At 41.8% G+C, this 14,410-nt stretch overlaps 1 protein-coding gene across 2 annotated transcripts in view; it reads right to left on the bottom strand.

Moving 5' to 3' along the window:
• Positions 1 to 11,231, bottom strand: part of LOC129869662 (E3 ubiquitin-protein ligase SH3RF1-like) — an 80,279-nt gene extending 69,048 nt beyond the window's left edge. For both annotated transcript variants that reach the window (XM_055944286.1, XM_055944287.1), the window contains exons 1-2: positions 10,938 to 11,231; positions 9,305 to 9,817 (exon numbers count right to left, since the gene is read on the bottom strand). In XM_055944286.1, the coding sequence (XP_055800261.1) occupies positions 9,305 to 9,670 (366 nt within the window). In that variant the 5' untranslated portion in view covers positions 9,671 to 9,817; positions 10,938 to 11,231. The remainder of the gene's footprint in view (positions 1 to 9,304; positions 9,818 to 10,937) is intronic.
• Positions 11,232 to 14,410: the final 3,179 nt, after the last annotated feature.

The raw sequence follows: 14,410 nt of genomic DNA, 5'->3' as shown, positions 1-14,410 counted from the left end.
AGACAGACATTAGGTGGATGATCAAAACCTCAGACAATCATACACTTAGCTCCCAGCTCCCTCTGGACCTCCATGGGAAACTCACAGGAGAGAATAGGGTTAGGGTCAGGATAGGGTAAGATAATGTGTGAAAGAACGATAAGGGGGTAAATCCATTTCAATTAAATCACTTTTTGACAGCATCCCTTTTGATTTGAACGAAACCTTCAATACATACTTGCCCATGGAAGGTGGTCAGAAAATGACTTTTTGGACCTGAATGCCAAAACATTCAGGAGATAGAGCTGCTCAAAGTTGACCCATTTTGCATATCATACCATGAGACAACCATCTTCATCACTGGAAAAAACAAACGTTTGAGTTTGATATCATTTAAAAGCTAGAAGTTTTTTGTTGTCATTTTTAAATCTAACATCAATGATCTAAAAATGCGTAAACTCCTTTTTTCATATTGACATATGATTGAGAGGGGTTTGGTTAAATGCAGAAGACATTTCTGTTGAATGCATTCAGTTGTGCAACTGATTAGGTATCCCCATTCCCTGTTGTAGTTTAGGCTTGACAGTACAATTTAAAACTGATATTCCCATTCAAGTCAACATTTTCTGATGTGTGGACCTCCAACCATCTTTGTTATATTATTTGAAAGTTGATGTTTCTATTTTATTCCCATTTTACTACATTTATCAGCCAAAACATGCAACCCACCCTGTACTCAAGAGCATGTTGTGTCTCAACCGATGTTGGGCACAATAAAAACACTTCAGATTATGTAAAATAGGGTCTAAGCTACAACATACACTACCAGTCAAAGTTTTAGAACACCTACTCATTCAAGGGTTTTTCTTTATTTTGACTATTTTCTACATTGTAGAATAATAGTTTAGACATCAAAACTATGAAATAACACATGGAAGGGCCTCCCGGGTGGCGCAGTGGTCTAGGGCACTGCATCGCAGTGCTAACTGCGCCACCAGAGTCTCTGGGTTCGCCCCCAGGCTCTGTCGCAGCCGGCCGCGACCGGGAGGTCCGTGGGGCGACGCACAATTGGGCCAGCGTCGTCCGGGTTGGGGAGGGTTTGGCCGGTAGGGATTTCCTTGTCTCATTGCGCTCCAGCGGCGGGCTGGGCGCAGTGCGCGCTAACCAAGGGGGGCCAGGTGCACGGTGTTTCCTCCGACACATTGGTGCGGCTGGCTTCCGGGTTGGAGGCGCGCTGTGTTAAAGAAGCAGTGCGGCTTGGTTGGGTTGTGCTTCGGAGGACGCATAGCTTTCGACCTTCGTCTCTCCCGAGCCCGTACGGGAGTTGTAGCGATGAGACAAGATAGTAATTACCAGCGATTGGATACCATGAAAATTGGGGAGAAAAGGGGGATTTTTTTTTTTTTTTTATACATAAAAATAAAAATAACCCATGGAATCATGTAGTAAACAAAAGTGTTAAACAAATCTAAATATATTTAATTTGTGATTCTTCAAATAGCCACCCTTTGCCTTGACAGCTTTGCACACTCTTGGCATTCTCTCAACCAGCTTCATGAGGTAGTCACCTGGAATGAGTTTCAATTAACAGCCTTGTTAAGTGAATTTGTGGAATTTCTTTCCTTCTTAATGCATTTGAGCCAATTAGTTGTGTTGTGTTAAGGTAGGAGAGGTATACAGAACATAGCCCTATTTGGTAAAAGATCAAGTCCATATTATGGCAAGAACAGCTCAAATAAGCAAAGAGAAACGACAGTCCATCATTACTTTAAGACATGAAGGTCAGTCAATACAGAACATTTCAAGAACTTTTAAAGTTTCTTCAAGTGCAGTCGCAAAAACCATCAAGCGCTATGATGAAACTGGCTCTCATGAGGACCGCTACAGGAATGGAAGACCCAGAGTTCTCCAAATGTGTATTCCTCACCGTAAAGCATGGAGGTGGTGTTATGGTGTGGGGTTGCTTTGCTAGTGACACTGATTTATTTAGAATTTAAGGCAGTTAACTTGCATGGCTACCACAGCATTCTGCAGCGATATGCCATGCCATCTGGTTTGGGCTTAATGGGACTATCATTTGTTTTTCAACAGGACAATAACCCAAAACACACCCCCAGGCTGTGTAAGAAGGGGAGAGATGGAGTGCTGCATCAGAAGACTTGGCCTCCACAATCTCCCGACCTCAACCAAATTGAGATGGTTTGGGATGAGTCAGACCGCAGAGTAAAGGAAAACCATCAAACAAGTGCTCAGCATGTGAGAACTCCTTCAAGACTGTTGGAAAAGCATTCCAGGTGAAGCTGGTTGAGAGAATGCCAAATGTGTGCAAAGCTGTCATCAAGGCAAAGGGTGGCATTTGAAGAATCTCAAATACAAAAATATATTTTAGATTTGTTTAATACTTTTTTGGTTACTCCATGATTCCATATGTGCTATTTCATAGTGTTGATGTCGTCACTATTATTCTACAACGTAGAAAATAGTACAAATAAAGAAAAACCTTGAATGTGAAGGTATTATAAAACTTTTAACTGATAATGTAAATGAACATTAAAAAAAATCTGAATGTACATATTTTTAGATAAAATAGTAATTTACTATTTAATATTAATTGTTGTTTTTTTTCCCTCAGAAATGATTAAATAGCTTGAGAACCCTGTTTGTAAGCTTTTAAATGATATCAACCTCAACCATTTATTCTTATGGTGTGGTGGTGTATGAAAAAAATGGGTCAATTATGAGCACCTTTATCTCTAGAATGTTTTGGCACTTCTACAATAGGCAAATATGTATAGAAATTCAAATATGTACATTCAAATCAAAAGCGGTGCTGTCAAAAAAGTGAATTTAACTTCTTGCAACTATAGGGGGTGCTGTTTAACATTAGCATAATTTGCTTTACAGATTAAACTGCCTAGTACTCAATTCTTGTTCGTACAATATGCATTTTATTATTATTATTGGATAGAAAACACTCTCTAGTTTCTATAGCCGTTGGAATTTTGTCTCTGAGTGAAACAGAACTCAATCTACAGCACTTTTCCTTGATTGGGAGTCAGATTTCAAACATTTTGGCCACTGATCTGGAGTCAGTTTAAAGGTCACTGTAAACGCTATGGAGAAACAGACACTGCTTACGTCTTCCCCTGGGTGTCAGTGCGTGATGACGCTTTGAATGGAGTCGATTGCGCAATCAGTGCCTCCATAAATAACAAAATACCGGAAGTAGCGTCCTTTTGGACTCTGCGCTCAACGCAAGAAGGATATCTGACTGGCCTTTTTCCAAGCCTTGGTTTAGCCAGTAATATAGCGTCGGTCATGTTTTTACTCGTTATAGGTGTTAGAAACATCATAAGGTAGTTAATTTAAACTGTTTTATAGCAATTTATATCCGTTTAGTGCGATTTTGAGGCATTGCTTTGTAATACACTTTGAAGCTCCGGGCACGTTTCGGGGTCCCGGTCGTACGTTAGTGGGCATTGACGGACAAGTGGACATCTTTCGACCAAAAGATGATTAGACCCAAGAAAGGATTCATTGCCCAAGATTCTGATGGGAGAACAGCTCATAGTAAGAACAATTTATGATGATAAATCGTGTTTCTGTCGAAAAATGTTAAACGCTTATGCCGCCATTTTGTTTGCTATAGCTTCGCTTGGCGCAACCTGTATTGAAAAGTAAGGATAATTTAAAAAATGTAATTCCGCGATTGTATTAAGAATTAAATTGTCTATCAATCGCTGTCCACCCTGTATTTTTTAGTCAAATTTATGAGTATTTATGTATAAGACTAGATCACTGTCTAATATGGTGCACGACATTTTCTGACCAGCTGTGCTACTTTTGTCATTGTCTAACCATGATTTTGGTGGCTAAATATGCACATTTTCGAACAAACTCTATATGTATGTTGTAATATGATGTTACAGGAGTGTCATCTAAAGAATTCTGAGAAGGTTAGTGAAAAAATTAATATATTTTGTCGATGTTGACGTTATCGCTCTCTTTGGCTAGAATCAATGCTCTGGTAATGTTTGCACATGTGGTATGCTAATATAACGATTTATTGTGTTTTCGCTGTAAGACACTTAGAAAATCTGAAATATTGTCTGTATTCACAAGATCTGTGTCTTTCCATTGCTATGTGCTGTGTATTTTTAAGAAATGTTTTATGATGAGTAAATTGGTAATACACGTTGCTCTCTGTAGTAATTCTAGTTGCTTTGGTGAGATTTGTGATGGTGGCTGCAATGGCAAACTATGATTTATACCTGAAATATGCACATTTTTCTAACAAAACCTATCCTATACCATAAATATGTTATCAGACTGTCATCTGATGAGGTTTTTTCTTGGTTAGTGGCTATCAATATCTTAGTTTAGCCGAATTGGTGATAGCTACTGGTGTTGAGAGAAAATGGTGGACAAAGAAAAATTGTGATTTTTTGCTAACGTGTTTAGCTAATAGATTTACATATTGTGTCTTCCCTGTAAAACATTTTAAAAATCTGAAATGGTGGCTTTATTCACAGGATCTGTATCTTTCATTAGGTGTCTTGGACTTGGGATTTAATGATATTTAGATGCTACTATTTAATTGTGACGCTATGCTAGCGATGCTAATCAGTGTGGGGGGGGGGGGGGGGTTGCTCCCGGACCCGGGGTAGAGGCTCGTGAAAGGTTAACGGATGTACCCATGGAAGGAGAGAAAGGTATAGGGCCGGTTCAATCGTTCCCAGTGGAGAGCAGTAAGTATGCATTTGCCAGTGTGTGGGCAGAGTGAGGGTGTAATGAGGGGGTTCCATCACACATGCCGAGGTCAGCCAGACAGCCAGCAGGAAACGCCGCCAACAACGTCGTCATCAAAGAGGGCCAACAGCGCGACTCATCGGCCTCAGACGCAGGGAGGAGCACTGGAATTTAATGAGACACTTTTACACCAGGACATAGCAGTAAACAACATTCCTCCTGTCTATAAAAAAAACTAACTCCAAAGACTGGAGGAAGAAAACAAGTACAAAACAAAGATGGAAAAAAAATACTTTACACAGAAATGCTAAGCTATTTCTAACAGGGAACAGGAAATTGGACTTGGAGCTACATCCAATAGGCAGCAGCTAAATTAATGAGTTTTGATTTTGCTCCCTGTTCGGTTTGAAGTGATTTCATGGAGATATGCGGATCAGAAATAGAGAAGAGAAAATAAAGAAATAGACAGAGGGGGAGTTGTACTAAGGCCTCATTACTACAGAGGAAACAACGGCCTTACCCCCCCCCCCGAGCTTCAGTTAAAAAGGATACTGCTGCAGCTCTCCACTCACACACGACAGGAGGTCCAGCTCACGACCTCACGCAGCCCTTCCCCGGTGTCATTAATCAACATTTGCCATTGAGCAGGTTGTCAAATAACCTCCTCTACAGATGTACGTGCTAGGTTTCACACAAGGCTAATGTCCCATCAAAAGTGTACCTGTGACAATGACACCAGCTGTAGAACAATTCCAGATCTTTTATTGAGAGAGCCATGTTCCAATTGCACTTATTAATTCTACTAGTCTGTTGTCACTTTGAAGAAACCTGGTCAATCGTCCACACATATAACAATATATTGCTGACAAATGGACTAATCATCACACAGCCTAAGCAATTCAGTTTTAAAACTAGCCTAACCTTTATGTTGAATCATTTCTAAGACTAAAATGCAAATGAAAGCCATCCAGGGGAACCACTCTCTCTCCCCATCGTGTGCTTTCTCTGTGTTAATGAGCATGTTCTTTTCATCCGTCTCTGCTTGTTGCGACCCCACACCGCCACGACCTCTGAACCCTGACCCACACTTATAATGGATTTTGTCCACATCACATGATAAAGACTTCTATTTCATCTAAACTTGTGGGAAGATGGAAAACTACGGTTGTTCTAGTATGAATCAACATAAAACCAAGAGGACAAAATATCCCAGTAATCTGAGAGACAGAGCTAACCTCCAGTCACACAGCTTTTCACTGAGGCTGCCTGCCCTGCTCCTTTATTCCACCTCAGACACGCACAACTGTGACTTCTGTTACACTGTGACAAGGCAGGGCCAGTGGAGGGAGGGACCCTTTTCCATAGCATTCTTTCCTAAACTTCTGTCTGACACTAGCAGCATCCCTACCCCCCAAACACACACCTCTCTCGGAGACGCTCCTGACGCCTGTGTCAGTCAGATCAGAGGAAAGCAGAAACAAAACCCTGTTGTGCATCTGTCTGCCAGGCTCCCCCCCCCCCCCCCCCCCCCATCCATTCTTTGGTCCAGATAAGAATTGGAGGGAGAGACAGGATTGGACAGGAGAACCGATCTGAAGGGGCCAGTTCAAAGACTGAGGGACACATAACAACAACAGAAGGCGAGACTGGGGACAATAGGAGAGATTGAGCAAGGGAGTTTGTGTGGTGTGGTAGATGAATGAGTCCAATAGGAGGAGAGCCAAGCAGGGGCAGCGAGGCAAAGGGTCCCCAAGGTCCAGCACTCCTGGACGCACTGTGCGGGCAGGCAGGGAGGGATCAGACCGGGCTAGAACCCAGCCAGCCAAGGCTTTGATCTTGGCCTTTCATGGTTTGACATATTCCACCTGCATTACCCTCCCATTCATCTCTCTCTCTGTATGGTAAGATGCCCTGGGAGGGACTGCAGAAGACTTCACAAGGACACAACATGCTATAGCAGGGATATGCTAGAAAATTACGCTGAATGTGCTTTGAAGACATTTGGCGTACACTCACAAAAACAGTGGTTTTGAATGTCACCCAGCGTGTATTGGTGTGGTGTGTGCGCGCTCTAGGCAGGGGCTTAAGGCGTCCGCATGCTTCCAAGACCAAACCATTCAGAAGAGTTTGTGCATATACTATGACAACATTGTGACATTTTGTTAGTTTTGGACATCGTGAGGGTTTTTAGGGATGTTGGAGCGAAAAATGTCTTAAGGCAAGCCAAAGTTGGTAGCTGAAGTCTACGCCCCTTCCTTGGTGATTGGTCAACAGTAGGGATTCTTTAGTCATGTCTTTGTTGTCATTCAACGAGAGACTACTCGTTTTCATGCACATTTTTTTAAATTGAGGAATACTGCACCAACATGTTAGTTAGATGTAAAATTCCACGACCTAAGATCTCCTCTGCTAAAACGTCAACATTATTGACAGATTCAAACTATTTTGAGGAAATGTATACTGGCCACGGCATCTCAAAATGGACAAACAGTACTATTGCCGCTAATTTCTCATACGAAGGTCTTTCATGCGAGCACGCTCATTCGGTTCACCTAGCCGATTTTGGATAGCTGCCAGCTGAACTGAAGCATGCTGACGCCTTTAGGCTAATAGCTCAGGGCATTGAGAGTTATCTCCTTACTGAGGGGATCATATAACAGAATGAGAAAAAAAACCTCAAAAGGACCAAATAATGGAGCAGTAACAAGTGTGACCAGCTCTTATCTCCAACAAACAGGTATTTTCTGAATAGAGGGAAATTCCAACGCACCCAAACCCCTTTGAAATGAGCAGACTTCTGATGTACTGCTACAGTAAATGAGGTTCAACCAGCATTAGGGAGTTTCTCCAACAGAAAACGGGATCTCTGTACCTGCATAGTTAAAATGGATACAATAACACAGTATTCCACTGACTCTACATACAACCTGGACATCTTTCCATCTACCCAGCTCCTTCCTTGAGGTTCTTGAATGAGGGACAATACACCAAACAACTTGTTGTCAAGACCTAAATACTGAATGAAGCCAGCCCATATCACACCTAAACATTATTGCATGTTACGGACAATCTAATCGTATGTTGTATCACTGGTATGCTATTTAATAAGAGAGAATGCCATGCAAGTAAGCATTGTACTTAACATTTTTCCTAGAATATTCAATTTAAAAAGAACGCTTGTTTTTGTTTGCGGGTGAGAACGAGCAGACATGCTATTGAGAGAGCAAAAATCTAAACAAGCACTGCCTTGAGCTAGGTAGCCTAGCGGTTTGGTCAGTAACCGAAGGGTTGCTGGTACAAATCCCCAAGAAGATTAAGTGAGAAATCTGACGATGTGCCCCTGAGCAAGGTACTTAACCCTAATTGCACCTCAAGTATCAAAGTTAGGACCGAGAGACTGAAAAACAGCTTCTATCTCAAGGCCATCCAACTGCTAAACAGCCATCTCCAGCACATTAGGGGCAGCTGCCTATAGACATAGATTAGGAATCACTGGCCACTTTTAGAAATGGATCACTAGCCACTGTAAAAATGTTCCGTCCTACAGCTGGCTAGCTAACTATGATAATAGCTAATGTGGGCCAACGATTAGAGCCAGTAACACAACATGCTCCTACACTGAACAACAATATAAATGCAACATGTAAAGTGTTAGTCCCATGTTTCATGATCTGAAATAAATGATCGCAGAAATGTTTCATACAAACAAAAAGCTTATTTCTCGAAAACGTTGTGCACAAATTTGTTTACATCCCTGTTAGTGAGCATTTCCCCTTTGCCAAGATAATCCATCCACCTGACAGGTGTAGCATGTAAAGAAGCTGATTAAACAGCATGATCATTACACAGAGCCACCTTTTGCTGGGGACAATAAAAGGCCACTAAAATGTGCAGTTTTATCTCACAACACAATGCCACAGAAGTCTCAAATTGGGGGAGCGTGCAATTGGCATGCTGACTGCAGGAATGTCCACAGGAGCTGTTGCCAGAGAATTTAATGTTAATTTCTCTACAATAAGCCGCCGCCAACGTCGTTTTAGAGAATTTAGCAGTACGTTCAACTGGCCTCAACTGCAGACCACGTGTATGGCATTGCATGGGTGAGCAGTTTGCTGATGTCAACATTGTGAAAAGAGTGCCCCATGGTGGCGGTGGGGTTATGGTTTTGGGCAGGCATAAGCTACAGTCACGCAGACACAATTGTATTTTATCGATGGCAATTTGAATGCATTGAGATACTGTGACGAGATCCTGAGGCCCATTGTTGTGCCATTCATCTGCCTCATGTTTCAGGATGATCATTTTTAAGGTATCTGTCTGTAACCAACAGATGCATATTTGTATTCCGTCATGTGAAATCCATAGATTGAGGCCTAATGAATTTGATTGACTGGTTTCCTTATATGAACTCAGTAAAATCTTTGGAATTGTAGCTTGTTGCATTTATATTTTTGTTCAGTATATTTAATCCCTGCAGATTTGCTTTGTTTTGTTTCCGAACTGGCTCGAACCATGGGAAACCACAAATGTGCTCATTCATCCATATTTAACGACCCTCTGAAAGCAGACTACTTACCCTCACTGGGGTGGTCTTAGCCTGGGCTCTCTGGGGCTGTGCTCCTGTGTCTCTGGGCCCGTTGCCCTGCACCCTGATGCCAGCTGTGCCATTGGCGCAGACTCCAGCTACGGGGCCCACCCGGCGGGGCCTCTGTTTGATGCCGTCCAGCAGCCGCACCAGAAGGATGTTACTGGGCAGCTCGTCCACAGCACACTCCACCAGCGTGCGGCACTCTGGGCAGCGCAGCTCTCCCCGGGAGCCCAGAATGCCCTGGAGGCAGCGCCTGCAAAAGGTATGCTGGCAAGGGAGGACCTTGGCTGTGGCATCCAGCCGCTCCAAACACACTGGGCACTCCAGCAAGTCCAACAGCACCGACTCATCCATTCTGTCTCCACCTCTGAGATTTGCTTCTACTTCAGTGGGAAGAGCATGGTGGTGGTGGTGGTATTGGTGGGGGTTGTGTATAGGAAACCGTGTCCGTGCTGTCACGTCACTCCCATGCCGCAGCTATGGCCATAGCGCCTGCATCAGCTGTAATATGGGGGTAAATTAGTTTGCTGTCATCCACATATAAAAATATTTATTGGCAATAGTTTGAGTCCTGCATATAAAACAAGCTATTGCGCTATTTACTGCTACTATAAAATGTGGAATGTAACAAAGTTCAAGAACCTTACATTCCAAAGTTCTCTGTCATCCTGCCAGTCACACCCAAAGGTAAAAAGGAACATAGCATGCCAGGCTGCACGTCCTATTCTACAATATTACTGATATGCTCTTTCTCATTTTCCCATTTATACCTGTCAATCGTAACTGATCAAATCGTTTTGCAAATAGAGCATTTCCCATCTGATCAAATCTTTTTGCAAATAGAGCATTTGCTATTTGTTGACTGCAGACGTAAAATAATCCCAAATTATTATTTCATATATTCAATTCCCTACGGACTCAAATCACAAATGTAGCCTATTATTAGATTAAAGAGCATTATAGAAACCCTGGCGAGAGATGTTGACACATTCAAGCAGTGGGATTACATGCACTACAACCGCGTTAAACTCAAAACCAGTGTGTGCATTTCTCACTGTGTCCAGAACGAACGGAGAGGATCTCCGTGACAATTTCATAAGAAAGGGCTTTGATCCTCATAATCCCTGACTGTAGTAAATTGGATACATTTGGAAGAAATATAACTAACTAGTATTGCTAAACAATACGACCACTTCGTAGAACGCAAGATTTGGGAGCAGAGCTCTGAAAGAGGCTACATGCCGAATAGTAAATCTTTCGCAAAAAAAAAACATTCTGCAAATCTGAAAAACATCCAGTGGTCTTGCGTAACTTTGCTACAATGTTCCAGTATGAAAAACAATTAGACACATTACAGCCACAACTAATGTCGCTCATAAGAAAAAAGTTATGTCCTGCATGATTATGTTGATAACCGAGATTAGCTTGTTGGCTAACTAGCTAGCTTGTTGATGAACAGTGTGTCAAAAGTTCGCTGTGAGTAACGTTACTAGTTATTAGTGTGTAAACCAATGTAACTGACTCAACAATTAAAATGCCATTGAATGACATACCATTAGTTTGTGTATTATATGTTTGATGTTAGAAAACAATCGTCCTTGAAAACACAAATCTTAGCTACCTCAAAGACGGGCCTCCTCTTCCACCCCTCCTCTCCTTTCCGAACAATTTCTCTCTCCGACTTGGATAGCGAACAAGCAAGGAATGAGCGACTTTGGAAAGAGCCTATTTGGCCTGTAATATAGTTTTCACAGTTTATTCTGCTTCACAGAGAAAATAATCTTTACACGCTATTGTATTCTGCACTTTCCGAAATAGCCCGAGAGACCATGTAAACTGGTAAATTCACGGTTTGGGAAAGACGGACGGAGAAACGAACTCCAGCTGCGGTATCAGAACGCCATGATGAACTAGATTGATTCTATGGAACACGCCCAAGATACTTCAACGAGGCGGGAGGGCGTGATGATATGTGTCAACCATAGGTTGGTGTCAACTCAACAGTCAACGTGTAAACATTTCACGCACACTCAAAATATGTTTTACTACTCCCTGGGTTAGTATTTTTACATTCATAAAATAATTTAACGAAATAAATGTTGTTGATAATTTATCTGGATTACTGTCAAGTAGTAGGCTACTGTATTTGAAACCACTAGCCCAGGCATTCCCAAACTTTTTGAGTTCGGGGACGCCTTTTGTAATAGCAAATTCATCAGGGACCCCCTCAAAATCAGAACACAACTCCAACTTTAGTGTGCGATAAAAATAGCATACAGGGAGTTTACTATGACTTCTGCATTGGATGGCCGGACTAACCAGGTCTCTGGCCCTGGGAAAGAACATTTTAAAGGTCCCCCTCTTCGCATTGGAGAGAAAATGTTGCAGTTTTAAAGCTAATTCCTTGCAACTCTACACATTTTGCCATGGGGCAGAGAGACATTTTTGCAGTTTTAAAGCTTTATACAACTCTACACATTTCCCATGGGGCAGAGAGACAATTTTGCAGATTGAAAAGGAAAGGGGAAACCTAGTCAGTTGTACAACTGAATGCATTCAACTGAAATGTGTCTTCCGCATTTAACCCAACCCCTCTGAGCTTAAATTATGTTCAAAACAAAATATTTAGGGAATACAAGAAGTAATTAGTTGATCCCAGTGAGCCTCCCAGGCCCTGTTGTACATCTAAGGGTATATTGTAGATCAATAATATTACATTGTATTGTATTGCATCCTCCAATCCACAAACCCCTTTGCCACATTTGTCTAATCTGTTGTTGCTATCAATATTTATATATTTTTTTTTATGTAAAAAAATAATAATAATGAAACGTATAAAAAATAATAACACAAAAACAATTCAGATCTGGCCGCAGACCCCCTGCAGTACTTCTGCAGACCCATATTTTCGGAAACCACTGCTCTAGCGCAAACCCTTCCTTGTAATAATGTTAGGTTGTTATTAACGCCCGCAGCAATAATAAGCCCTAGAAGCCTACGGTAGAAGTAGTGAAACCTTACCATGGAAGAGAATCATGTATTTTAGGAACAACAAAAAAATACCAACATCTCACAAAAACAGTATATTTTTGCTTCGCTCTCAAAACATCCACTAAATCCACTGTATTTTGTTTTATGTACCTTCAATACTTTTTTCCACATGACTGCTCAAAGGTTAGATTTGTGTCAGCTTGCAGAAAGTATGTGCACATAGTGCAAGTGTGACGCAAGAATGATATCATGGCATTTTGGTTCTTTATCTTTATCTACCATCACTCACCCACTTATCTTCCTCCATTCCATCACCACGACCCTGTCCTCCATTCCATCACCACGACCCTGTCCTCCATTCCATCACCACGACCCTGCCCTCCATTCCATCACCACGACCATGCCCTCCATTCCAAGTTCAGCTAAATCAAATCAACCCCTAAGCTTAAAGCTTCTGCTAATTGCATGTATTATAATTATCATTATTATTATTAGCCTGTAATAAAGGGATCAATTTTTCTGTTCTCCGTACGTCACTGTAATGTTTATATAAATGTCCCATGTGGATATTATAAGGATGTGCAGGAGGCTGCCATAGAGAAGATTATGCGAAGCATTCTGAGCGACACAGACACTGGGATAGACCTCTTTCCCATCACTGACCCCACTCCTCTTCCACTGAGAATCAGAGCAACACTTCATTTACACCTCTATTTGTCTGTAGTAAACAGCATCTCTCCATGTGTTTGTCTCTAGCAAACAGTGTGTTTGTGTGTGTGTATTTGTGTGTGTGTGAGAGAGAGAGAGAGAGAGAGAGAGAGGAGAGAGGAGAGAGGAGAGAGGAGAGAGGAGAGAGAGAGAGAGAGAGAGAGAGAGAGAGAGAGAGAGAGAGAGAGAGAGAGAGAGAGAAATTCTTATTACTAGAATTTATCAGTGCTGGCCATTTCCCCCATTAGTCACATAACCTGAGCAGCATCAGTGAAAGGGAGAGAGACAGAGGAAAACAATAAAAAGTGTGATTTATATTGATCTGACTTTGTTTGAGGACACTGCATACTGAGAGAGGGACGAGAGGGGGAAGACAGGGAGAAGGAAAGAAAGAGCAATAAAAGCAGAAGATTTATATGGAGTTGGCCCTCTTCTGTCACTAGTGATCACATAGGAGCTGGCAGGAGCTCTCAGGTCATATTTCATCACCGTGGAGACAGAGGCAGTACTCCACCCCCTGGGTGAGTGAAAGCCTAGGACTATAACCCCTGCCCTCCTTTCCTGCATAATCCCCTCTGTCCCGCCCTCCACTCATATTTTACCCTTCCAGTCCGTGTGACATCTGACTGAGCCTCTGGGATGTAATATTTGCAGCAGTAGAAAGCAGCATGAGTGATTCACAGACATTGGGAGGTAATGGCCACTCAGAATGATCCAATCTGAAGACAGAAAGAAACGAGTCCACAGCCCTGTTATTGGTAATAATCAAGACTGATACACATCACACACACACACACACACACACACACACACACACACACACACACACACACACACATCCCCCCTCACCTCACACACACACTCTAATGTGCAAGGTCTTACACACACACGATGGAGGTGACAGCTGTGTTATTGCCTAGAAGCAGGAGAGAGGAAAGAGAAGCGAGACAGGACAAGACATATGCTCCATTTTCCCCTGGCGGGAGAAAACCTGACAGCCATGATAAAGCATTCAACAATCAGCCTCGTGTACAGTAAACGATAAACTAGTTCTGGAGACAAATATGGACACAAAACATCTAAAAATGTATAAATGTACATATACATGTATATCGTATAGTGATTAAGGAATGTATTATTCATCATTAGTGGTGAAAAATAAAAAAAATTCAAAGGATTGTGGCAGAGTAGCAATCACACTACACATTATGACATAAATAATCAACTTTTGCAAGAGAACTACACACAATATTATTTTTAATGAATGAGTAGCTGAGTCATTCATTTGGGGAAATGTTCTTTGTCTGAGAAGAACATTTATCAAACTCTATCTTTAATTCAATAGTGCACTTATTTATTCAGCTACAACACAGAGGTAATTTCCTAGAGAAATTG

This window comes from Salvelinus fontinalis, chromosome 14 (genome assembly GCF_029448725.1).
Source record: "Salvelinus fontinalis isolate EN_2023a chromosome 14, ASM2944872v1, whole genome shotgun sequence".
Classification (NCBI taxonomy): domain Eukaryota; kingdom Metazoa; phylum Chordata; class Actinopteri; order Salmoniformes; family Salmonidae; genus Salvelinus; species Salvelinus fontinalis.
The sequence above is the reverse complement of the archived record's forward strand: the minus strand, read 5'-3'. Positions and strand labels throughout refer to the sequence as shown.